General features: G+C 37.9%; 1 protein-coding gene and 1 pseudogene across 2 annotated transcripts in view; both read right to left on the reverse strand.

The window, feature by feature from the left end:
* Positions 1–7,321: 7,321 nt before the first annotated feature.
* The window catches only part of PPP4R3A (protein phosphatase 4 regulatory subunit 3A), a 36,373-nt gene continuing 16,259 nt past the window's right edge, over positions 7,322–27,435 (reverse strand). The window contains exons 4-15 of one of the 2 annotated variants that reach the window (XM_025869465.2): positions 24,706–25,323; positions 21,231–21,308; positions 21,031–21,147; positions 20,308–20,424; positions 18,368–18,499; positions 18,164–18,266; positions 17,102–17,260; positions 11,871–12,040; positions 10,638–10,780; positions 9,726–9,916; positions 9,127–9,353; positions 7,322–8,044 (exon numbers count right to left, since the gene is read on the reverse strand). In XM_025869465.2, coding sequence (XP_025725250.1) covers positions 7,934–8,044; positions 9,127–9,353; positions 9,726–9,916; positions 10,638–10,780; positions 11,871–12,040; positions 17,102–17,260; positions 18,164–18,266; positions 18,368–18,499; positions 20,308–20,424; positions 21,031–21,147; positions 21,231–21,308; positions 24,706–25,323 — 2,166 coding nt within the window. In that variant the 3' untranslated portion in view covers positions 7,322–7,933. Of the gene's footprint in view, positions 8,045–9,126; positions 9,354–9,725; positions 9,917–10,637; positions 10,781–11,870; positions 12,041–17,101; positions 17,261–18,163; positions 18,267–18,367; positions 18,500–20,268; positions 20,425–21,030; positions 21,148–21,230; positions 21,309–24,705; positions 25,324–27,435 lie in introns of both variants that reach the window. The other variant, XM_025869464.2, reaches the window with a different exon arrangement.
* On the reverse strand, positions 15,256–15,381 carry LOC141373332 (U4 spliceosomal RNA; annotated as a pseudogene).

Consider the following 27,435-nt stretch of genomic DNA (forward strand, 5'->3'; position numbering starts at 1 on the left):
TGGGTTGGCAGAACACGTCCTCAGGGGAGCACCGGGGGCGGGGGGGTGCGAGCAGGGCTGGCACAGTAGCTGGAGACGTTCAGAAATGGTGCCTGCCGGTGGAAGGTAAGGGCCCTGCCCCCACTAGCCCCCAAAAAGGGCACCCACCAGGGCTGACAGTACCAGGGAACATTCCAATGGATCCCTGCCCCTCTGGCAATGCCCTAAATTAGAGAGTGGATTTCCTTCACATGGAACCCAGGCACTTTTCAAAGTGCTGCCTCTGCACAGGGACTCAGAGTGAGATGTGGGGGGCACACTTTGAGAGCAGAGTCTTGGTTTTCCAAGGCTCTTCCCAGGCATTAAGCCCCCTCCATTTTCAAAGCAGGTGCTGTGGGGCTCATCTTCCCAGGGCAGGTCCCCAAGCTGTGGAGCCCAGACCCCTTGTTCTTCAGGAAGAACCTCTGTATTTGTGGGGTTATGGGTCCTGACCAAACCACATCCCCACCCCTCCATCCTGTCGTGTGGCTTTTTCTTATGTCCTTAGTTGGGTGTGATCTGTTCTGCTGGTCTTAGTTCCTCCCCAGAGGTGGTGGTTCTGTATGTAGGTATAGAGCTGGGTGTCTGTGGGAGGAGCTGAGCTCAGGATCTTCCTACTCTACCTTGACCCTGAGCCCTAATTTCTCTGAGTGTGTCATTAGTGTGTAGAAATGCAACAGAATTTTATATATTATAAAATAATATATTTATATTTTATACATTGATTTTGTGTTCTGCATCTTTACTGAATTCGTTTACTACTAACAGATTTTTAGTGGAGCCTCTATAATATCCTGTCTTCTGCAAATACTGGCAATTTTACTTCCTTTCTAATTGGATGCCTTTTATTTTTCTTTTTGCCTAATATTTTTGGCTAGGACTTCCAGTACGATACTGAACGGTAGTGGCAAGAACGGGCATCCTTGTCTTATTCCTGATCTCAGAGGAAGAGCTTTTAGCTTTTCAGCGTTGAGCACGATGTTAGCTGTGGGCTTGTTATATGTGGCATTTATTATGTTGACGTGTCTTCTCTATATACATACCTGTTTTTCTGAAAGTTTTAATCATAATCAGTTGAATTTTGGCAAATACTTTTTCTGTATCCATGGAGATGATCCTGTGATTTTTATCTTTCATTTTATTGATGTATAACACTGATTGATTTGTGGATGTTGAACCATCCCTATATACCTGGAATAAATCCCAGGTGATCATGGTGTATGATCCTTCTAACGTATTGTTGAATTTGGTTTGATAATGTATTTTGTTGATGATTTTTGTGTCAGTGCTCATCAGCGATACTAGCTTGTCATTTCTCTTTTCTTGTGGTGTCCTTGTCTGATCTTGATATCAAGGCAGTGCGGGCCTTGTAAAATGAGTTTGGAAGTGATCCTTCCTCTTCTGATTTGTGGAAGAATTTGATAATTGATATTATTCTTTAAATGTTTGGTAGACTTCACCAGCGTGGCCATCTGGTACTGGACTTTTGTTGGGAAGTTTTTGACTACTGGTCTGTTCAGATTTTTGCCTGTTTCTTCTTGAGTTAATTCCTATAGTTTGTGTCTTTCAGGAATCTTCCATTTTATCTAAGTTAGTCAATTTATTGGTATACAATTAATCATAACATTCCTTTATAATTGGGGTGCCTGGGTGGCTCAGTCGGTTAAACATCCAACTCTTGGTTTCAGCTCAGGTCATGATCTTGTGGTCATGGGATTGAGCCCCGCGCCAGGCTCCCTGCTCCCACTCAGTGCAGAGTCGGCTTCGGATTGTCTCTCCCTCTGCCCCTCCCTGCTTGCGTGCACACACTCTCTCTCTAAAATTAAGAACTATAAAGGATTTTTTTTTTATTTCTGTAAAGTTGGTAACAGTGGCCCCAACCAAATGTCTTTCATTTCTAAATTTAATAATTTGAATCATCTTTTTTTTCTTGGTCAAGCTACTCTTTCTGTGAACAGCCAAGTATGTGTGCTTTCCTGCACTCCGAGTGAGCCACTTCCAGTTATGAAAGTGTGTTCACAGCTGACCTGCACTGGTAGGACCACTAGCAGGTTGAGCTGAGGGAGTGGGGGAGGGTGGGGATGGGCGTAACCCCAGACCAAAATGCCACAGACTGTTCACTGTTCTTACAGATTTTTTTTAAGATTTATTTATTTGGCGGCCAGGGCGGGGGAAGTGGGAGAGAGGGAGAAAAAGAATCTGAAGCAGACTCCCCGCTAAGCGCAGAGCCTGGCGTGGAGCTTGAGCTCATGACCCTGAGATCGTGACCTGAGCTGAAATCAGAGTCGGATGCTCAACCGAGCCACCAAGGCACCCCTCTTACTGAGATTCGTGAGTGAACTTTTTTCAGTTTGTTGTATGTCTTTAGCTAACTTCCAGAGTCCTGAAATGGTTCATTCTGACAATTTTGTCCAGTTTTTAAGTTGCTTTTTGAGGGAGGATTTGCTAAGCTCCTTACTGTGCCATTCTGGGATGTATACTCTTAACCAGTCTATTGTATACTGAGCCCTACACTGCATAGATTGAGTGACTTCTAAAAACGGGCAGTTTCAGGTTGTGAGGGTTCCACACCATGGCCATCTCCTTCCAGGTGTGGACTGTGTTAATATAACACATTAGCTACCATCCGTTGAGTAGCTACCATTGGGAGTTGCACGCGCTCTCTCTCTCTCCACACAACACACATACGAATCTATTCTGCAGTCCTCACACTTGTGTTGTGACGTCACTTCCATTAGAGAGATGGAGAAACCAAGGCTCAAGGAACTTGCCTGAGGTCTTAGTAGCAGAGTGAGAATTCAAACGCAGGCCTTTCTGACTGTGCTGTTTCCATAATACTTTGTCTATGTTCTCAACTTTTCACCAATTTCTACCAGGAAATCTGCTCTTAGACTCCATTGATCAGTCAACACGCATGGAGCACAGATTGTGAAATTTCCTGAGTCGTCCCTCAGCCTCTTTGGTTTATTTTATCCACCTCACCCAACCCCTATTACCCTTCCAGAATAGGTTCTCAAAAGACTTCAGTGGGGGCAGGGCGGATTTGGGTGAAATGTTTTCACTAATAGCAACTCCTCACATTCTCCACCTAAACTTTTTGAAAGCCACCCTGGAATCCTAAAAGCTAAATTTTTCTGGGCTCTTAGTTTTGATGGGACTCCCACCTCACAGTGCAAACCCAACAGAACCATCTTGGAGGTTGGTTACTGAACTGTCTCATTATTTCCTTATCTTCCTCTTGAGTAGTGCTTTACAATTTAGGGTGAGCAAACCTCAAGTAGCAATTTATGAATTACAATAACATTAAAGATTAATCTCTTTTCTGTAAGGCAACAGAAACAGATTCCTGTAGAAAGATACTTCATGCTAAAATGAAGTGCTATAATTTTTGGGTGATCACATTTTCCAGGCTCTTTATCGTTCCTGGGACAAGTATCAATTGATTCTACACAGGAAACCTCTGCCCGACCTATTTACTATCTACGTATCTACCTCCCTGTCATCGGTGGTGTTATACTAATAGCCGCACAAAGAGGATCACACATATATCTGGGCCTTTTAGGATCTCACATTCCAAGAAATATACCGAGACACAAAAGTTTAACAAGAGAATGAGATTTAATAAAGTCCAATCCCAGTAGGTGAGTGTTCTGTGGAATTGGTAGCTCATGGCTAGGTCCAGTGATAAAAGGCAGGGGTCTGAACTTACAGATGAAGATCTATGATCTGAAGACCCAGTAAGAGACACAGTTAATGAGTTAAAGGTGCTGGAGCCAGGGAACAGACCAGGAAAGCTTACATAGAAGTGTAGGAGTTGCTGAAATGACTCAGTACGGGTTAATTCTGTGAACTTAAAATTGCCCCTTGTTGGTATTACTAACCTAAGGCCCAGAGGTACAAAGGACGGGACAGAGGGCCTCAAGCCCTCCCTTTCCACCCACGAAGTGGGAATTTTATGGTCAAGAATGAGTCAAACTCGTGACTCTCTAAGGGCATCAGCCAAGGGCACCTGGGTGGCTCAGTCGGTTGAGCGACTGCCTTCGGCTCAGGTCATGATCCTGGAGTCCCGGGATCGAGTCCCGCATCCGGCTCCCTGCTCAGCGGGGAGCCTGCTTCTCCCTCTGACCCTCTTCCCTCTTGTGCTGTCTCTCATTCTCTCTCAAATAAATAAAATCTTAAAAAAAAAAACAAAAAACCACATTCTAAGGACATCAGCCAAAAGACTTTCCCAGTCTGTATATTGTGTGCACATTACTCAAGTCTTTTTTTCCTTCACCCAGTAAACATTGTAGAGGGCCATCTGTGGGCTAGGTACCCTGCTAGATACTATGGAAACAAAGTTGAAAAGGATATAACCCCTGTCTCAAGGAAGAACAGTGTCAGGGACACACTTCCAAATGCTGAAAGATGAATAGAAGGTTATCAGCAGTCAAGGCAGGAAGAAGAGCATTCAGAGGGGCACAGGATAGGTTAAGGCAGTCTTTTAGGGCACAACATGCATGATCGGGTCAGCGATAGCAAAGGAAGGTGCCCTGGCTGGAGCTTAGGAAGATGAGCACCCAAGGTGAGGTGGTAGAGAATCCCAACTTTCAAGGGGTAGGAGGGGAGCTCTCGGGGGGGATAGAAAGGCAGTATTTGCTACTCTCCACACGTTAGCCTCTGTTAACACCATGTGCCTTAGGGTTACCTAAGGGTCAAGAAAGGTAAGGATGGAAAAGGGTCCATTCAACTGGTAGGTAGAATGTGATACACCAGAGCAGTTTCTTTGAAATAGTGGGAATGTAAGTTAAACCAAAACCCACTTAGCATCATGTTGAAGCATCATGTATTCCCTGAGTCCACGGAAGAACTTACCTAGGACAGCAAAAAGGTCAAGGAAACTGGTCTCTCCAACCAGAGCTATTTTAAGGACCAAGACACCCAACTCCAGTAGACATTTATCTATCTGAAGAGAGGTGTTCTACACGTAGTTTCCTTTTAATTATCATTCTCAAGAGCAAGACGAAGCATTAAAGCCAAAGAGGAATCAAACCGGTTTACCACTGGGTATCACAGTATACTTACTATTATTGCCCCACTTCATGTTCTCTCAGCGTCCCAGTGTAAAGGCATCCCATAAAAATTTGTTTTTATAATCCTCTTGCTCAAAATGGATGTTAGGGCAGAAAAAGTTAATATAACCTTGTATATTAAGAATTTTGAAGGTCCTGAATTTTCCTTCAAAAGTGATTTAGACAATGCAGTTTTAAAGTTATTTATGGTAAATATAGAACTCTGTTGACTGAGGTTTTCCACTTAAAAATATCTTCCAGTTTAAACTGCTTGCTGTTCTAATCTTGCAAACTTTACAAACTCTACTGCTTTAAATCAATTAAGAACAAAAATAGGAATGTTTCCCCATTCCATGCCTCTCCATTTCCAAATTCACAAAAATTGACTTCTAGAGAAAATTATGTGCAGGATTTGAGTAGTCAGGAAAAGAGAGTCAGGCTTCAATTCTGTAAGAAAGAAAAAAAAATGCCAGGGTAGCATTTCTGGGCAAGACAGGACATCAAGGTGTTTCCTGCAGTTAATTATAAGTCTGTGTTTGTCAGAAGTTGTTGGGTAATCACATGGGAAGTGAAATTATTTTTTTCCATTTTCAGCATTGCAAAATGAGCAGAACCACCAATACATTATCATTAAAATGGAAAATAACAATTTCTAACTGTTCACACCATGGTATTTACATACATTACCAAGACAGTATCTGTTCACCACCACAGACTTCTGAATCAGGTGGACTTGTCAGTTCCAGTGGTGCTGTCTTTCTAGCAATTTATTGCTAAGTTCTCCCTCTATGAAATGACAAGCTGTTTTAGACCTCATTTCTGTTACAGCGACTTGTGTCACTTTTCTGCTTCAGTAACTGTAATCATTAACAGCTAAGAAAATGCAACCGTCATCAGTGAAGGGGCACCTCTTACATGTTGAGGACCAATAGTTAATACTTTTTTTAAATACTGGATCAGAATTTATGAAGACACGGGATGCTCCTCCCCTCTTCTCAAGAACCCTCAGAATACCAAGACAACTAAGTGTTCCAGGAGCCTAGCCAGAAAAGTCAGTGTGGTTAAGGCACAAAGGAAGATGTAATATAATTAAACTTAAGATCTTTCTTCTCTTTATTTTCAAGATAACTTGGTTAACTTCAGTTATTAATAGCCAGAACTTGGGACTCACAAGTAGCGCTATGCTGTACTGAAATACACTTAAACTCTTATAGTTAATTATGCACCTAAAATTTGTTAAAAAAAAATAGCCAACAATAACTCATTTCGTGACTGTAGCAAGTTACCACTTTCTGGTTTTCTATCCAGCTATTCAGTGTAACCTTGTTTTTGGTACCACACGTTTAAATTTACGGAGGACTAAAAGCAAAAAAAGACAGAAGCACACAGTGCTTGTTAGACACTCAAAGTGGATGATACTTAAAATAGTATCCTTTCCTGGGTATGGATTTTTATTCACATTTGCAAACACATTCTTCAGTAAGTTCTAAAAGCTTATAAAAAAAAAGTGAGGGAATGTGACATTAAAGTATCTGTTTTCATTTCCTTAAAAGAATTTTAGCACACCTAAGACCATAAAAACCTATTTAAAAATACTGTTGTAACAAGGGAATTATCTGATGGTCCTTTGGCCAAGTATTTATTAGGAACCACCACTTTCAACTCCAGCTGGTATTCCAAAGGGAGTGGTTAAAAAAAAAAAAAAAAAGAAACATACAACTAGTACAGTTTCTCTTACTCTTCACTTTTCTTTTTATTATTCAAAAGTCAAATGTTATTTTTAAATCATCCAGCCTCAATTTTGATTTAATGTACCGTCATTTTCCCAAGATATGAAATTTCAGAATCTCTTTGGAATACTAATTTCACGTTTCTAGGTTTAACAAAACTGTTGAAATTTTAAATTCCACTCTTTCCCTGAATTCTCGACAGTTGCTGATGTAAATTTTAATATAAAATATTTAGTCACAAAATAGTATTGCTTTTGTATGCACATAGTTGTAAGATTACTTTGTTTTTGTCAATAAAAACTATACCATCTTTCATAAAACTCTAAACAAATTAAGAACTGTGATGTGAACAAAAATTACACATGGTAAAACAGGTACCAGCACAACGTTAGGTTATATTACATCAAAAAAAGTTTTAATGGTCCCAAATATATATACTCAACAACTAAGCACACACTCGGGGGAGAAAAAAAAATCAAAAACAAAATGAAACAAAAAAATTATGACACAAATGACCACATCTAGAATTCCACTCAATCTTTAATCAAGTAGGGACACATCCCCACTTTAAAAAAAAATCTGCAGTTTGAAGGGCAAAGGGAACAGATAAAAAAGAGGAAACTTTATATGCGCCCCTCCCCCAGAGGTTTTCCGAACCTGTTGTAGCGTGACTAAAATGTTGAGAACGTGTGATTTTAAAGGCAGGTCTCTTCATACAAAGAAACTGCTGGCATTCTTAACTGGAGAAGAATTACGGCACAAAAGCCTGTTCTTCTGAGTCTCAAACATGGTCCGAGAAATATTCTGATTGATTGTAGCAACTGACCAGTCAATCCAGAGTTCCACTTACAAAACCCCTGCCCTGTTGGCTTTTTGTTTCCATTTCCTTCCCTGAGAAAAGGGCAATGTGTGGTCCAAGCTGGAGAGCTCAAAGGCTTAAGTCTTTCCCCTAAACGTATAGTATCCCCTCCTCCTGCTCCATTGAATTGGCACTTGATGAGCAGAAGTCAAGTGTGCGAGGCTGATCTGTTTCAGTCATTCACAAGAGACCACTGCTTTGTTGTGGATTTTGTAGGGGGGAGGGGTGGAGAACCAGTTTTCTCAACAGGTACTGATCAAAGGCCGTTGCCAGTATTAGGACTCAAACTTTGCTTTCTTTGACAATGGTAGCGTGTCTTCCTTGTCTTCATCCTCGTCGTCATCTTCATCATCATCGGGATAATCTACCAGACCCACGAGGCCTCCCTGTTAAGACAAATGTAGCTTCTAAAAAACAAACCTTAACACTAGGTTAAAGAATACAGACCCTTCCCCCGCCCCCATATACTAAATGTGGTTATTTCTGGAGGGTGAGATTATATGCAACTGAAAAAAAATAAATGCAACGTTTTATTTTTCCTGTATTTTCCGTAATAAAATTTAGTTTATAAATTTAGCAAATGAGCCAGGAGATAAAACCTTTTCAATTTAATAATTACCATTTTTCTAAGACTTAACAATGCATTAGCAAAATCTTGAAAACTACCACAGATAGACTACTAGAAATAAGGGCAGACCGAGAAGTTAGGAAGGCGATTCTGCCTCTCCTCCTGGCATCCTTTTATACCCCTCCCTTCGCCAGAAACCACTGTAGCTCTTCTGTGTGGGTGGCTGTGGAAGAATTCACCCTGCTCTGCCCTCAGCCTGCACCTTCACTTTAACATCGATTCCCTTCTTAGCCCTCACGGGTCTCATGCTCATGTCAAAGTAAAAGGAACTGTGTAGGGAGCACTATATTCCTGGTTTAGGTCAACCCATCCCAAATGCCAGTCTGTTAACTGCTAGTCCAGGACAGTAGGAGGTAGTGAAAAGAACTGGTTTTTATTCTGAGATTATGTCTTGTCCACATTTTTGGTGTTAAAATTGTGATCCTTTCTTACGAAATGCTAATGATAGGTGGTTAATTCTTTTTTATAAATCTTGCTTGACAAAACAGTGTAACAAGTGTCCAGTTATTGATCTTTCCTCCACACAAGTCTTTTAGCTGGGTATTAATTGGGAAAGTTGGTAAAGAATAACTTTAAAATTTCTGTAAATGTTCTGGCACAAATCTGAACCTGAGTTCTAAAATGCAAATCACCAAAATAATTCATTTAGCCTTTTGTGTTGGTTATAAAAACCTTTGAGAAAGTGCTCAAGTTTTCCATACATTCAGGTAGTAGTGGGAGAATTATTCTCTCTCGCTCAGAAAGGTTAGATCAGTTCCAGGAGACGGTAACCAAAGGAAACCTTCGTCACAATTACTTTTGAGAAAGGTGCTATGAGAGAGGCCTGAAGTCAGAATGTACCTTGGTAGTAATAGCTGCCGTCTGAGATGTACTTTTAGGGACAGAGCCAGGAGAGCCTGGAGAGCCTGGGGATCCCGGGGAGCCTGGCGAACCAGGCAGACTGGTTGCAGGTGACTGGCTGGTGAGAGAAGTCTTGGTTCCACTAGAGAGGGAAAGCTTGAAACTTGGGCTCTGCCGACCAGAAAGATTCGTTTTCAGAAGCACCTCTTTTTCCTCACTTTCTTTTACTAAAAATAAGAATATTGTCAATAGTTGTCACCCATCCTCTTTAATCCCCCCAAATGAGGTGGCAGTAAACCACACTTAACTAGCTCACTCCCCTGCTAGGGAAAAACAAGTGCAGTTCACTACTGAGAAGGAACGAGACCTTCAGTATTCAGTGTCCCTCCCCTTCCTGAAATAAAGTATTTCTCCCGGGTCAAGTCAGATTAAGAAAATTTGGTCCATACTTTGACCCACGGCTATTAATTCACATTCTAGAAAGCAGCAAAGTCTCTAAAATCTGTCATGACAAAGGAGATACTCATTTTGTCAAGAAATACAGAATAAGCCTAGAGTGGGAAAGCCACCATTTTTCCTTGCCCATCTTTTCAACATACATTTCTTCCTTTCCATGAATTTACTTATTGGATCCATAATGTCATCATCATTTTTAGTTTTGTCAGATGGAGACACGACAGCTTCTCCATCTTCCATGTCATCTTCATCTGTGTTAAACCACATCTCTTCTTCGTCTTCTAGTGTTCTGGCATCTCTTCGGTATCTATGATTCCTCAAAATGGAACGCATACTAGGAGTAAAGAGAAGAAAGTAAATAGACTCGGGGCGCCTTGTGGCTCAGTTGGTTAGCGTCTGCCTTCAGCTTAGGTTGTGATCTCAGGGTCCTGGGATCAAGTCCCTCATCAGGCTCCCAGCTCAGCAGGGAGTCTGCTTCTCCCTCTCCCCTGTGCTCTAATAAATAAAATCTTAAAAATAAAAAAAAGAGACTTATCCAAAGACACTCTTAGTCTTCAAATGGTGCTCCAAATTAGATCGCTTTAATAGATCAAGGAGATAACAGATTTATATACAGAGAGGCTAATGAAGAACCAGACTTTTCACAGAACTAAACACTCCACCATTTCTAGTGTTAACTAGTGGAATCAAACTATTATGGAAACTGTACTATTATGGATCAGTTATTAAACTTAACATCAGAAATGAACAAGTCCTAATTCATGGACTTTAAAATATACCCTATTTTGATTTTACTTTTGGACACATGAAGCCCCACTACCACGTAAGTGGTTGGGTTTTCTTTTTCATTATCTAACTTAATATATGCCTGAGGAAGAGTCTACAGATCCTACTAACACCACACACACCTTCAGGAAAATATTCATATTGGCCATTACACAAAGCTACAACCACTGCTCATCCCCTCCCCCAGCCAAGCCAAATAATACAAAACAAGCAAAAAGAGGCACCACCATACAACTTGAATGAATAAATTTAAAAATGTGGTAATTTACCTGTCAAGTTTGGGATTATCCTGCCTTTCTCTTTGTTGTTCAAATCTCAGTTTCAGTCCTTTAAATGTCTGTACATAATCTACATCTTCCAGTGCTTTCCAGTAATTTTCAATGACATGAGCAGTTAATGATTTTATATCTTCCTACAGAATTGTAATGAAAAATACAATAGGAAAAATGTTATTTTAGCAAGACAGGCTTAATCGTAGGCAATTCATAAACCTGCCCAAAACAGTTTAACATCATAAAATTATCAGCCAATCTCAGAGATAACAAAACAATGAAAATGGGCATTACTGGCTACTCCGTAGTCTCCGATTTTTGCTGTGTCTCAGAATTAACTATGGGTCTTCCTCAAGTAAATGCCTAGGTCCCACCCCAGATGTCTTTTACTCAAGTAAGTGTGGGGGCGGGATCAGCACATCACAGGGAAGTGCTAGAGATGGACAGTGGGGATAGTTGCACAACAGTGTGAATGTACCTAATACCAAGGAATTGTAAACTTAATTAAAGGCAAATTTTACATGATAAACACTTTACCATAATTTTTAAAAAAAAGCATGCCACAGATAATTCTGATACACAGTTGTGGGAGAACCACAAGTCGACTTCTATTATATTAGTAAAGAATCGAGTTTGTTACGAAATTGTTCTTAAAAATTATAGAGGCATCAAGTTTCTTATAAAATTTTTCTTAAGGGGCACCCGGGGTGGCTCAGTCGTTAAGCGTCTGCCTTCGGCTCAGGTCATGATCCCAGGGTCCTGGGATGGAGCCCCACATCGGACTCCCTGCTCTGTGGGAAGCCTGCTTCTCCCTCTCCCACCCCCCTGCTTATGTTCCCCCTCTTGTTGTGTCTCTGTCAAATAAATAAATAAAATTAAAAAAAAAACAAAACTGTTCTTAATATAGAGGACAAAGTCCAGTCAGAAAACCTTGGAGTTAAAAACAAAACAATAAAACCATATCAAATACTTTCTATCAACTGTCATTCTACTTTCTTAAAATGAATTGAGTACCAGGACAGTGTTAGATCAGTTTTCGTTCATGCCATCCTATGAAGGATTCACAGCTGCCAAGAGATTGTTTTGGTTTTCATTACTTTGAACTGAATTCCTACAAGCTTCTTTTAAAAATTTTCTTCAAATATAATCTCAAATAAGCCAAAATATCAATAATGCATATTCAATATTCTTGAACAATTAAAACCAACATTCCAACAATACAGAACCTACCACTCTAATAAATTCAAACATCTCTATAATGGCAGAGTTCATCAGATTGTAGCGGGATCCGTTGTTGAGAAATGCTTTGACTACTGGTTCAAACAAAAAACTTTTCATTATGTAGCGGTTATAAAACTCATCTTTTAATCCAATAATCTTTCTCTTAAAACGAAGAGCACCTGAAACACAGAGGCATTATTGTTCAAATTACATACACACTTCCATATTTTAGACTTATTAAAAAAGACCTGCTTAATAAAATTCTTCGTGCAGTGATATGTTACTGCTTCCAGAAGCATGAACCTAAAGATAAGGACTGCAAAAGGGTTATCAGAAAAACATACCCTAGAAGTAGTGTATGTCATTATAGAACACAAGTCTTGGAGAGCCAGAAAAACTCTGGAATTTACTAGAGACCAAAATGTACTTTACATCTAAAATAAGATCTAAAATAGGGCTAACATATGAATTAACTTCATACTAAAGATGAGAAAATTATAAATATATCCTTTTTACATACACCTTAAAAACAAGAGAAAAACCATTGTTTTATTAGGGCAATCCACTGTATAATTTTGATCTTTGTTATTTTTGGACACTCTTACTATTTTGCATTAGAGTTCTGGGTTTACGTTGGTTGGTTTGTGGATGGTTCGGAGAACTACTATAAACCCACAAAACTCTGCAAGACCCAAAACTTGCCTTCCCATAGTGTAGAAATAAATTTAGAGGATGTTGTGTTTAAAATGTGGTCCTCTATGCTTATTGCAGCGAGTATGCTTTTTAATTTTTTTCCTAATTTTCCTTTTTACAATTAATTAGGCTTTAACTTACAGATTAAAAGGTATATTTACATCTTGAGGTATGGGGAGTTACTTAGTCACCATTCGTCAAGATCCAAATATACTCGACAGCTAGACAAAGCCCTCTTTACCTACATGGAGTTTGTCAGTAAGTTAATGCCCCACTTATTGTAAACAGTTCAAAAAAGCATACTCACTTCATGCAGTCACATCGTCTTCGGTTGGCAAGATTAAATATTGTGTTTGTATTTTGGTTTCTTTGGAGATCATGGAAGTGGCTCGTTAAATTGCCAATTTGTTATTAATCAAGTCCTTCATGAGCAGGTAGCCAGGCAACCATGGTGACACGGTTTCTGGGTGGGAAGGCAGAGGAGTAAAGCAGCTCAATGTTTCTTTAGTTGGCAGAAAAGAGGTCCACAAGTGAATGCCCAATTAGGTACAGTTGGCTATAAACTGCCTTAACAATGCAACTTATTTAAGAGTGTCTCTTTCTAAAGTGACACTCTGGGCAGGGAGTTTCAAAATAATTTATAGAATAGTAATTGCATTTTTTTAAACTCTACTGAATTATTTCCAAATACATAAGCATGGTCAAATAAGACATTTTAAACAGTAAGAGGCACCTGTGTGTTAAGTCAAAGCCTAACAAGGGTTTATCTTCCCAAAACAGTGATTTTAGAGTTTGGCTGTTTTGTAATGTCACTTGACAAAGGAACTAATGAAGGCAGTTCCATTTGTTAGAATAGAAATCAATACTTCCGAGCTCAGGCCAAATGTGAAGTTTTTAGTAATTAAGGCAAGAGCTGTTATTTTAAAGAGTTGGTACTCCAACTATGCAGGCTTCGTGGAGACTTGTGTCCTACCATAACACACACTAGCTGAACCCTGTGGGCTGCATGCAGTTCCTAGGGTAAGTGAAAAGAAACTCCCTTCCTAGAATTCACTAAGACCAAGGTAGGCGGTGGCACCACTCTCTCCTCCAGAGCAGTTCTGTCCAGAAACTGCCAGTGTAGAGAGAGATGGTTCTAACGGTCTTTGTTTTGCTCATTTCCATCTGCCCCTATTTATTTATATCCAGAACTGGGTTATTTCCATTCAAATCCCTCTCCCAAAAGAAACCTGCATCAAGAATAGCCAACCACTACTTGCTGCTAAATAAAAGTTGCTTTCAGAAATTTACCAGTGAGCTCTATGAAGTCAAACCGCTCAAAGGAAATGAGAGAAAGCTTTTGGGATAGGTCACATTGGCAGAACTGTAGGACTTCCAATGTAAAGTGCACTCTGCTTCCCTTATCTCTAACCTTCATTAACATGTCAGGAATCTCTGGTGCTTTGTTTCAATCATCTCTAAAACAAATAATTCATCTTTACATTAACACAACATGAGATTTCATGTCACAAGTTGAGACTTTTTGCCTCATACATAACTTATGGCTGAATAAAAGCATCTATGATAAAATTTTTCTTTATTTCATTCCTGTCATAGATTTCCATATTTTTAACAAGACTAGACAACATGAATCCTGAAAGGCCAAGGAAAGAAATAAGACTGCTAAAACTGGCGTATGTATGTATCTAACCTTATAAAGACCTACATTTTGAAAGGACTGCTGGTGTCTCACCTGTGGACCTGATTCGCTGTCTTTCAATAGGATAAAAGCATTCTAATAAGCATCAGATATAAAAAATGAGACGTTCTGTAAGTCCCCAAACTGTTTAGATTTAACCACTCATCTTTTTTCCTTACAACTGGGCACTAAACTTCCTTATGAAACCCTCCCTTAAACACTATACCTAATATTTTCAGTGTATAATCTTAGAAGACTGAAAATATCCTAAATCTCCCACTTAGCTCTTTTAAAAATACTTGATCAAAAACTCTTACAGCCAGTCCTAGAGTGCTCATTCCTAATGACCGGCATCTTCTTCCAGAAACTACTCATGTTCTCAATCTGGGAAGACAGCCACATAGAATCATTTTAAGAGTCAGCATTTTCCAAACTGAGTTATCGTTGAACCAAACAATAAAAAAAATAACTAAAACTTTGCTAACATGCTTAGTTTCCTACAATATAATCCTTCCTTATAAAATGTATCTTCATAGTTGTCATTAAGTTGTTGAGAAAATTTCTTTATAATACTGCAAGCAAAATAACGAGATGAACTGAACTATCCTTTCCTGCATTCTCCTACTGGATTCGTGTGTTCTCCCTACACCAAACCATTATCATGCTATGCTTTCCCCACATCTATGTGTCAACTGTGCCTTCAACCAAGAATGTCACATTCTCCCAGGACCAAGACACAACCCAATTTACCTCTCCTGTGAAATTTTCCTGATCTGACTCATTCATGTAGGAATAAATTATTTCCACTATGCTTCCAAACACACCTCAATATAGTACTTTTGACATTTTGATTTTTCCATGACTATCTCCTCCTAATGAACTCAAAACCCCTTGATAGCTGAGTCCAGGTCTTAATGGTCTGTGTTTTCCTTGTAATTTCCAGGTATCTAGTATCTTCATCAAATCTAAGATGCCCCTGACTGCAAAAAACTTTCTCTACTGCTAAGAAAACCAAACAGAACTATCAATTACAATGACATGCCATTAATTGTAAGACTCACCTTGAGAGATGATAAATGTCTAAAATGCAGAGTTTAGCAATAATCGCACCTCGGATAAACCTCATTGGCTACGATACTGCTTAAAACTGATAAAATATGGTAGCAGGTGTTTAATACATTTATCGAAATAAAACTGATTAACTTATTCATTTAGTTTTTCCACTCTGTCCTAACTTCCCTTTCCCACACTTGAACAAAAACTTTGTGTTGACATGAAAGAAATGTTACAAACTCCCTCTCAACATGGGGCTCTCTTTTGCTCTAGTAGGTATATAAGGAAAATGAATATGAGCTTAAAAGTCCTTCTTTTGCAAATGCTAAGCTCATGGATATTAATATAGCAGAACCAAAATAATCCATTTATTTTTGCTGTCCTTAGCAGTCTAGGTTAATGCCACAAAATGCTACCTGTTACTTTTGGCTGAAAAAGAATACTAAGGTAACATCAAAGTTCCTGGGCAAGCAACAGAAAAGTAACTGCACTACATATCTGAAAGTTGGAAAATGAAAATATACCATGAATACATGTATTCCTGGTCCATCCTGCAGTGTGTACATTAGCCAGAAAAACTAAGGCAACTATAACTGTTACCCTGAAAGTTTAATGTTTTTAGAAGGATACCTATTTCTAATATTAAGGATAAAATACTGTAGAGCAAATCAACATCAGAAACATCCTTATAAACCATGTTTTCATAATTTTAGGATATTTTAAAAAATCCATTAAGTAAATAAACTGTAAATGAAGTTAAAAAATAGCAAAAATGGATATATATGTTCAGGCCTCTAAACAGTGAATGACTGTGATGCCGTCAAACAACCAAACTTACCTATAGAAACCAAAAGACAGAAGTTACCAGCAGACATATTTTATTGAGCCTCTAAGGTACCCCCCCAAACTTGGTCTGTCAACTTACCAAAGAAGGCTGGCTGCTGTGCTCAAGAATATTCTTAAATAACCTATTTCCAATTCTGAAACTTGTTTTACTTCAACAAACTAGGGCCTTAAGAACACAGTTAAGTTTTGAAAAAAATATATAACCAAGAACATATCAGCTCTAAGAGTTGACAAACTTTACCCATAAATATGGTTTACATGTACACATTTTAGGCTTCATAGGCCACATATGGCCTATCTACTTGTTTTCTGGGGTTTTTTTTTAACCCTTTAAGAAACCTAAAAACTACTTTTCAGCTTGCAGGCCGTGTGAAGAGCGCAGGGTAGATCTGGTCACTTCTGAAGTTTGGCACCTACTTGCCAAAGCAAATATTTACTTGCTCTAAAATATCTGAGGTAACAAAATGTTTTATGTCAAACGTATCTCAATAAGGTGGAGAAAAAATATTTGTGCAGTTAATGAATAGACCATCTACAGACACTTGTGCTGGGCATTCTAACTCCCAATATGTTTTAGCAACTCAGTGCTATTAGCTATAGAGTTTCCAAATTACAAAAATGTTCTTCATGATTTAATAAGACTCACAAAAATTCCTAATTTGTAATGAGGAAGGCAGTACTAAAAAAGTAACTGAGGTAAAATGATCTTAGGTACCATTTTAATAGTGGAATAGAATACTTTAACATATTTTGTGGATACACACTGAGCCTTTGCTGTATGCGGGGAAAGATGCAAATGAGGAAAATTATCTCCAACTCTGGCAAAACTACATAATTGGCGTAGTTTCCTGTTAGAATCCAGGTCTCCTTGACCTGAAATCAGTGATCTTTTCTTTTCAGGTAATAAGACCCAAAGGTACCAACAACATGATAAGATATGAGTAATAATTCTATCAGAAGCAACACTTACATAATGCCAAGAAAGCATGTTTGGAGGCCATAAGAACCAGCACTCTCCGGAGGATGTCCTTATTAATAATGTAGTTCTTTATATGGTAGGTATGGTGCTCCACACAAAATGTTAACAATTCCAGTACAAGTGCCAACAACTGGGCAGTCTGAAAATCATCTAAAAACAAAACACAATTTAATGACTAATATTCTTTCCCTTTCTAAATTTAAGTATCCAAATTCCAACCAAGTAAAATCCTTTCTGTTGACCCCAAATTTTAAACTTAAGGAAAAGGGAACAAACACCGAATCCCTACCATGTGCCCCAAGAATTGTGCTTTACACATTTTCTTAACTGACAAATTTTTTTCACAAAACCTAAGTCTGAATAATAAGGCAGAGCTGGGACACAAATCTATTAGATCTGCTTTATTCCCAAGTGCAAAAACGCTCTACCGTGTCTTAACACAGCCCTCATAAGATGTACACACAGCACTGGAGATCTGGAAAGATCCCATCTAGTCTTTGGTGGAATTCCTCTCTCTGCTCTTATGATTCCAATGTCCTTTATTATATAGAATGAATCCACACTGGATTATAATTATTGGCTTACTTTTCTTCCTCACCAGGCAGCAAGCCTCTGGAAGTATTTTACTCACTTTTTTATTCCCCCCATTTAGCCCCTAAAGATTATATAGCACAGTACCTTCCAGACAATGGGGTTTTTGTTTTTGTTTTTTAATAAATGTTTGAAGAACTAAATATCTGTGTTTGGAAAGGAGCCTCAAGCTTCACCTAATATGAATAAAGTAGACAGGAAAAATGAGTATCACGTTTCCAAGACGTGATTCTAGATCACAAAAAAGGATAAATTTAACATTTACTTTCTAAGTGCTGTTTTAAGTTATGCTATACTGGTAATTCATGTGGCAAAACAGTATTCTTGAAATGTCAATAGGGGATTTCCCACTGAAGACTCTAAAACTACCTTCTGAATTAAACACACACTATGCAAACTAAACCCACCCTGAGTCTTAGACCCGAGAACACAGAGCCTCACTGCCACCCTGCAGTCTCTTACCTTTGCTAGGCTTCTCTTCTGTTGTATTTGCCAGTAAGGGAGCGGTGAGAACATGCATACAGTGCTTGTAAAAGAAACCCAGAAATTCAGTCTTCTCTGTTTTCTAAGGAATCAAAAACACTTTCATGAATTTTAACTGCACTGGTTCCTACCAGCAATAAACAACGTACCAGTATGAAAAAGAGAAAAATGCCCGTGGCTTACATTGGCAGTAGCTAACATGTTTTCTGGGTCAACTAAAGTTCGAAGCAGGCCCATAAGTTGGACTGCTCCTCCAAGTTCAGGGTCTGTATCACAAATCATATGTTCTATAATGAGGTTGATGAGCAAAATATCCTGGTGAGAAAAGTACACACAGTAAGGATCACTTATTATCAGAATGGAAAAGCACATACTATGACATGTTACAGCATTACACCTAGCTCTAGCTGTCTTGTTAACTGCGATCAAAATGAAACGACTAACTTCTTTAAAAGCATATATGGCAGTGTTTCCCTAATGTGTGGTACAGGCACATTTATTCATAAGTAATACAGAAAAGAAAGTTTCTTTCTCTATTATCTTTAAATCTCTTTTGATTAAAGCAAAAACTAGCTTTGTTTGCCGCTAATCTTTACACTTCTTGATAACAAGATCCCCCTTCTGAAGAAAGCTAACGGACCTTCAGTTTAATAGAATATTTAGCTAGAATTTATGCCATTGTTCTGCTTTCACTGCATTTCTATAAAGTCCTTCTATTTATGGCGTGGCAAGTAAGATCTGTATCTGTTCTCCATTAATGGAAATGACACATAGTTTCCATTTAAAGTAAATTTAGTTGGTACCCAAATGTGTGAAATTAGAGGAAACAAGATTATGGTACTTAAATAAGCACAGAGGACAAATCTGTTACAGAGATTCCAAATGTCACTGAAAATTGATTACTAGTTTTCCTGAGGCTCTATGACTGGTGTTCCTGGCCCAAGGAGTAACTACAAACAGAAAGGGATGCAGTGAGGAAATCTCTGCTTTGTCTGTATATGCAGTGGTAGGATGGACCTAAAGATTGAGACTGGGAATCCAGAGGCCTACTGCATGTGAGCGAAGTACATCACTGTATGTGCAACTAGTGGATTTCAGGGCCAGCAAGAATAGCCTTTATTTTAAATTAATACAGGTATTTTGGTTTTCTGGATAAGACTATTAAAGAAAAATGTGACATAATATTCAACAGTTGAAACTGGTACTTTTCTACTTATCCTGGCAATTAAAAAAACAAAACACAACACCCAAAAACCTTAAATACAGAAGTTACTAGGCATTCCACTTCACTTTGACATAACACATTAAGATTTTTTTAAAGGCAGAAGTCTACTTTCTCATTCTGTAAACTTACAATAAGAATTGTGCATAGATTTTTTTTTTTCCCAAGAGGATGCCCCCCTCCCCTTTTAAGATGCAGTTGAGGGCAAAATATATCAGTTTATTCTTAACAGTTACTTGTAAGATTTTGGGGGAAGGAGGAAAAAAAAAATCGGTATCATTGGTTTAATGTTCTAAAACAGAAGAGCACACACATTTGGGGCTGCTGCATAAGCCATGTACCATATACGCCAAGAGTACCCTTCACATTATCAGGAAAGACTCCCTCACTTACTTTAAAACTGATGTGTGTGTATGAACAAGGCAACAGCTTGTTCCTTATGGTTAGGCAGTAAAGAAAGTACCCTAAATACTTTCCCAAGGGACTGTGCTTCATTCCTTCATTCTTGGTGATTTTAAGAATCTATCCCTAGCAAAGTCAATGTTTTCCTAGGGAAGTTACTTATAATTCCACATATAGAACAATTTAATGATTAAATGATTAAAACAAGACAACGTATCAAGTTAATGACAGAATTAAGAAACGTGATCTCAGAAACTTAAAAAGACACAAGTTGAGCATTAACAACTGCTGTAAGACACAATCTGTAAACTGAGATAGGAGCCAATTCAGGGAAAAATAAGCCATTTGACATTCTGGCTACACTTTCCCCAAATATCAGCTAATTAAATCTTAAAAAATAAATAATACAGTTATCGCTCCCCATGTATAAATACTTACTGTTAGTGCAAATAATATTTACCTTGTTGGTTATTTTTTGCTCTGTTAACTTCTTACTTACATCATCATTCTGTTGTGCCTCCTGCATGACAAACTCTCGTACCATGGATGGATTATATTCAACCAAGTATGAGAATATATCAGTAGCAGCACTTCGCACCTGTGTATCATCCATGCCCTGCAGATAAAAAGCACTTATTTCTCCTATAATTATCAAAATACAGACCTTATAGCTATGTAAATCCAAAATCTAACAAATTTCTTATAAGAAAACAGTGTAGTAAGAGAGGTTAAGGAAGTTTGGCATATAAAACTTGTTCAATGGATAAAGTTACTTTCTTTTATTCGTTTACTTTTCTTAACATTTCAACAGACTGCAAAATTAACAATTTATTATTAAAAGTATGCAAAATCCCTCTGAATATTCTTACAGTAATGTGTAAGGACTCTCTAATATACTAGAATTTTACAGCTTTTTTACTTAATGTAATACACAGCTAATAATAAATACTGGCTATAGTCAAACACTTGCACATAACATAAAGATATATTTTTGTGGATTAAAAATATAATGGTAATTGGGGCGCCCAGCTGGCTCATGCAGTTAAGCGGCTGCCTTTGGGTCAGGTCACAATCTCAGGGTCATGCTCAGCAGGGAGTCTGCTTTTCCCTCTCCCTCTGTGCCCCTCCCCCTGCTCGTGCTCTCTATCAAATAAATAAAATCTTAAAAAATAAAAATTAAAAATATGTAATGGTAATTAAATATTAGGAGAAACAAACTTACAAGGATGACTTCTAAAGCTGGTAATATGCCCATATTTGACAAAGTCTTGAAAAAAGCATCTCTGTTTTGAGGTTGTAGCGTTTGGGAAAACGCACAAAATTCTTTTAAAAAGTTAACCTAAAATAAGGAAAAGGACAAGTGAATATATTAAAGATCTGTTGTTTTAGCTTTTTGCCTTTCCTAAGTATCAAATTTCTTACCAATTCCTGTCTTTTTTCCTCATCTGTTGCTTCATCTGTTAGTTGTGCAAACAAATCTGTCAGAAATTTTTCATCCTCCTGTTAAATCAAAGGATAAATTTATGCTAATGGAAGAGTATATTAAAACATAATTTTCAGATACTGTAGAATATAAATTGCACTAACTGGAAAAAGGAAAGATGGTACTGGCAACGGTATTTTTTTAAAAGAGAGAAGGAATAACCAAACTATTAAAGAATAAACTGGGGATTTATAGCGGAAGATTCTATTTTGGCAAGGCCTGATTTCCTAAGTTTATTTAAGGGCCACACTGTGTGTATTAGGCTTTGTGGACCATGTGGTCTCTACCACAACTATTCAGCTCTGTTATTACAGTAGGAAACAGCCACAGACAATATGCAAATGAGTGTGGCTATGTTCAAAAAAAACTTTATTTATAAAAACAGATATGGACCATAGTTTGCAAACCCTTCATTTACGAGTTTTAAACCCTTCATTTGAGAGTTTTAAAATCTTACCTTTAGAGGTTAAGGTTCTACAACCTCTCAAATGAAGGTGACAGACAATTAAGATAAAGCTTTCATGTTTTAAAGACACAGGAAATGATTCAGTTATTTAAAAAGGTAAATGCAGAGCTTTAAAAGAAACACCTATTATCTGACGATATCCCATACAGACACACAGAATTTAATATGCATTATTTCAAAAAAGATTAAAGAGGTTGTCTCCTAGGATACTAATCTGGGTAAGTCAGTACAGAACTTGGAAAGAACCTCAGATGTTATCTTACCTCATTTTATAATTGAGACTGATTTAAGAAATTTACCCAAAGACCAACCACAGGAGGTGGCAGAGACCTTCCTGATAACCTGTTCAAATTTTTTCCATCACTATTTTTAACAAGATGGTGTTATACTTTAATTCCATACTATCTCAGCTAGTACTAGATTCAGCACTACTTCAGCCCTACAGACATGCCTAAGTCTAAATATATCTACATAATGTATAAATGTATGTATGTGTGTATGTAATCTCCCACTAGATTATAAACTCCATATTCACTGTTGCAGATTCTTAGGAAATATTTTCTGTGATATTAAATTGGTTATTCCTACTTTTACTTTTTCTAAAATGTACAAAACATGCCATACTTCAAATGGCATGTAACTTCAAGATGCAACCCAGATCTAATATGTCGCACCAACTGAAAATCAAATGATAGTCTCTGAACTGCTGCATTTGGGGGTACAGAAGTTGATAGAATAAAAATGTTTAAAAAAAAAAAGAGTGTTTAACAGAATTATGTACAGAGCAGTTAACAGTAAAGGGAGGGTATGACTGTGTACACAAGGGGAGTAAGAACCTGCTTTAAATTCTATCTCAACCACCCGTTGTCACAAAATTTCTAAAATTCTCTTGCCTTCATAGCAGCACTCTGGATATAAGTATCTGTATCAAGAGAAACAGAACTACAGCATTGGCAGCCAGGCTTTTACAAAGCATAACGTCAGGAAATAAAGACTTAACAACTTGAAATTGTTCATACTTAAATGAGTAAAACTGGCATTTCACAGGTATGAAGACAGACACACAAGTGACAAATCCCTGCATAACAAAATGAGCATCAAGTGGAGCTAAAGGACATGAGCTCCATGGGGGTTAAAGATGCACTCAGGACTATCCAAGGAAACGAGGAGTCAAAAGTGGACCAGAACAGAGACTCTACTAGGTAGTCAGTAAAAAGGAGATTCTTAACAAAGAACAAATAAAAATTAGTACCGAAACCTTCTCCCTCCTCCATTATCGATCACAGCACACTGTATAGAGATTACTATTGTCCTTACCAGACTGTATTGCCTATGTTATTTGTTTACATGTCTGTCTTATATGAATGGGAAGCACATCAAATTGGTCAACATGAACTGGAATTATTCCTAGCTCCAGGACAGCAGTGTAGGTAAATTGATTTTTCTATTTCAATGCACGTTTTGTTTTTTTAAGATGTCAAAGGTAGGGACTCTGAAAATACAGTAATTTTCTAAAAAGGAACAACCATACAAATTAAACTTATTGCTTTATTCATTATATGCTACCAAACAGCTCTGACATTTGCCTCCTTTATTTAACAAATCCAGGTTTCAAATAATTATTTTATTTGTAGATGGGAAAGGTCTTAAGTCTTCCAAGTCATATCATCTATGTGTTATTCTTCCAATATCATGGGCATCAAAAACACAAAAAACAGGGGAGGTGTGCAACTCACAAATCTTTACACCACACAAACTTTAAAGTTCTGTTTCAGTTAGAACAGGCTAATTCCTACACTATGGGATAACATACTGAAAGGTTCTCTGACTTTGGGGTTTTACATATGTCGATTACTGGCCAGCTCTCACAGACTTTGATTTCTGTGTTTTGTGCAGAATCCAAGAAATGTTACACCCTAGGCAATTCTGATGCAAGCACCCTAAAACACCAGACTGAGAGACCGGGCATACTGTAGAAAGAAAATCTGGAGTTTAATAGAGCAGTTATCAATAGATACTTTAAAATAATGTTCGGGGTGCCTGGATGGCTCAGTCGGTTAAGGGTCTGACTCTTGATTTTGGCTTAGGTCATGATCTCAGGGTTGCGAGATTGAGCCTGCATTGAGCTCCACATCGGGCTCCGTGCTGGACGTGGAGCTTAAGATTCTCTCTCTCCCTCTGCCCCTCCTACCTCCTCTCACACCACCTGCATACTCTAAAAAAGAAAATACTCAAGTCCTGCATCATGTTCATGCATGATCTTCTTTAATCTTCACATGACTTTACAGGGTTGATGATAATATCACCATCCTTCAAATCAGGGAACTGAAGCTTTAAGAGGTTAAGAAAGTTGCCCAAGTAGCCCACGGCTATTAAGGGACAGGTAGAGCTGTAACTCATATTAATATCCAACTTCCCCATACTCTCATCTGGTACAAAAGCATGCCTTTTGGTGAGGAAACCTGCAACTATAATTTGCCAATATCTGCTATATTCCCTTGACCCTAACACTAGTCTTTAATATATAATGATCTGATAGTGCTACCAATTCTACCGAATTTATATTCTATATTTAATGACATACTTCCTGGCTTCTTCATTTTCTCTTTGAATCTATTCTATGCATAACTGACAGATAATATACCTAAATTCTACATTGAATCATTTTAAATTGAATGAATCATTCAATTCATTCCCCTGTAATTTCTTCAAGCTAGACTTCTTAATCACATTTACGTTCCCTGATGGAAACATAACAACCTTCTGGTCCCACAGTATATTATAATCTTTTCTAATATCACCCAAATACATACCTTTAGACAAAAATCGAAACTCAATTTAGGTATTTAAAAGGAATAGGAAATTGCTTCTGCTAAATCAATTAACAGTTTAAATGGTATCAATCAAGAAGGTATCTTTGTAAGTAGAAAAAAAATTATCTAACTCACCTGTAACATACCAACAATTTCTACCTTATTGAAAAAGATAAAGGAGTGAAGTGTTGATAACATATTTTCTTCAAAGACTGAAGGGGTAGGTAGAACCATATCTTGGATATACTGAACTCTGTATGTCTGATGAATTTTTTGTTTCAGCTCAGGATCTGATATGGGAATCACTTCTTTAAACTTGGCTGTTTTTGTTAGAAATTCTCTGTGTTTTCGTGGTTGTGATAAAGCAGGATCATATTCTAAGCATCCAATGACGTCCATTATACATTCCTCAGAGAACATAACTTCGAAAAGAGCAGTTCGATTCAAGAGGAAGATGCCTTTGATAATTTCATACAAGTGGTGCAGTCCTTCAATATTTTCCAAATCCTCACATACATGAAAAAGCTCTAAGAGCTTTTTAATATAACCCTCATTTTCCAGTGCTAGTGCAAGTTTTTCACGACGCAGGGGGGAAGGTAAAGATGATGCCACAAGTTCTGCAATTTCCTCAAGGCGACTTAATTCACAAGATGGCAATTCTAAACCTGGTGATGACATATCATCAAAACGCTCCTCTTCAGATTCATCTACAAGGTCCTGAGTGATGTCCACCGAAGGGTCCTTTCCTTGAACCTATTAAGTAAGATTTATGATAGCTGACAAAATATAACCAAGCAAATCTAAATGATATTCTTAGATGAATACAAGAGATGTTATAAGAATCCTAGCATATTCCAGGACAGCCACCACCAAACCCTTCAAAGTTTAACTTCAAATAAATATCAAACATCATAATGTGATCACAGAAAATACATATTAATTGTAAGCAACAAGGAATATTTTAACATCAATTCCAGAAAGCAAGGGCCAAAGAATATGTACAAACTAGTTCTAGGCCAAAGTGGGTCACTGATGTGCTGTGAATGCTGGCTGGTGGCCCAAAAATATGAATAAGAAAACTGGAAAACAAATGTACTCACACAAAAATGAAACCATATAAAAAATGACTGCAACATACATGTAGCAGAGCATAATGCAGTAGATCCCCCAAGAATATCTACTAAAAGCAAACAAACCATGGAAGTTTTCCTTTCTATTCACCCAAACCTGTAGCTTTCATGACACAACTTAGAAGTTTTTACAAATACATTTTGCGAGAAAAGAATATCTTCACCCAAAGTCAAGGACTTATTTGAAATGAGTTTTGCCATCTTGGCCCTTTAATTTGAGATACCATCACTAAAGCAGGCCAAGTTGAATGGTAATGAAATGGAATAATTAGACCTTAAACAAAATGGCCAAGAAACTTAAATTGCTTAGCATGGTTAAGAGAGACTGTTAATGGATACTGGAGGGAAGAAGGCCTGGAATAGATCTTGAAATATGTTGCAAATTGATATCATCTTGACCTTAACCCAGTGGACAGTACCACTGAAAGGCAGCTAGGCACATTCACAGATTGTACCTGGCATGGTCTCAAGTCGGCTGGATTTGTTAACGACATAAATTCTCAATATAGCTTTAGACTACAGCTTTACCTAAAGAAATGTGCTAGCATTTGATTAAAAAGCCCAATGTAAAGGGACAAGAGCCCTTACTGTAATGAAAATGCTATCTTTTTTAGTTTATTTGCAAATATGAAGGCGAAGAAGGTCATCAAAAAGGACTGTGGTTAGGATTTTCTTGGAATCTAATCTGCTCAGGGAATTAAGGTGGAATTGTAATGATTTGACAAATATGTTTCAGTCTTACTAAATGGAGCAATGCAAGAATGAAAACAAAAGAAAGGTAGAGTAAGCTAGAAGAGAGAGTCTTCCTTAAGAGAAAGGGTAAGTCTTAGCAGTCTGTCTGGACAGACACAAAGAAAATGAGAATGTGAAGGCCATGAGAGGTCTATAAGAAAAAAGAGATATGCCCAGACCTCATAACTACTGTCAAGGAAAATACTAGAAAATGGAGACTTTTTGCTGTTTCTACATCAAAAATTATGAGTAGGGTTCAAAAAACAGAAAAACATCTAAGATCTCAAAGAGCAAAATATAATGAATTCTCTAGAACAAGCCAGGATCTAGAAATTGTTAAGTACAGACAGGATCATAAAATACTGGTAGAAAACAACACCTTGAATATAAAGTATGCACAAGTTGAAGGGGAAGATTAGAAAATAATCAAATAGCCAGTGATTCCTAGGAACGTTACTCTAGAGAAAGTATAGAAGTATACTACCCGTGCCCCAAGTGTAAATGAAGAACTACAGACTAAGGAAAAGTAAAGATCCGACAATTAAAGGAGAGCCAGGCCTGACAGCAATGCACTGAGTCCAGGTGTGAGTTAAATATTGGCTTAATAGAAGACTGTGTCCAGGGTGGGATTGTTTGACTCAGAAAAGTGAAGGAGAATGAGATCTGTCTGAGCAATGGGTGCTTCTAGCACACCCAAGCTCTTCAATCTCATCTCTTTCTATGGGAGAACTCCACAGGACACAGTCTAGAGGCAGGCTATCAAAACAACTGTATGGGAAAGAAAACAAAGAACAAATGTGAAGAAAATGTAAGTCCTTCACAGCAGAAGAAAAGGGAAGTTCGACAGGCAGGTTACTATATGAAAAAGACAGCTGAGTAGACTATCTAGCAGAAATAAATTCTACGAGGTAAGGAAACACTGTGCCTCAAGGACATGTAGCTTTATTAAGGCAGTGGCTCTCAAGCTTCAGGGTGCATGAGAGTCAGCTAAAGCAGGAACTGA

This window comes from Callorhinus ursinus, unplaced genomic scaffold, assembly GCF_003265705.2.
Source record: "Callorhinus ursinus isolate GAN/ISIS: 27379988/994484 unplaced genomic scaffold, GSC_fseal_2.0 scaffold8, whole genome shotgun sequence".
Classification (NCBI taxonomy): Eukaryota; Metazoa; Chordata; class Mammalia; order Carnivora; family Otariidae; genus Callorhinus; species Callorhinus ursinus.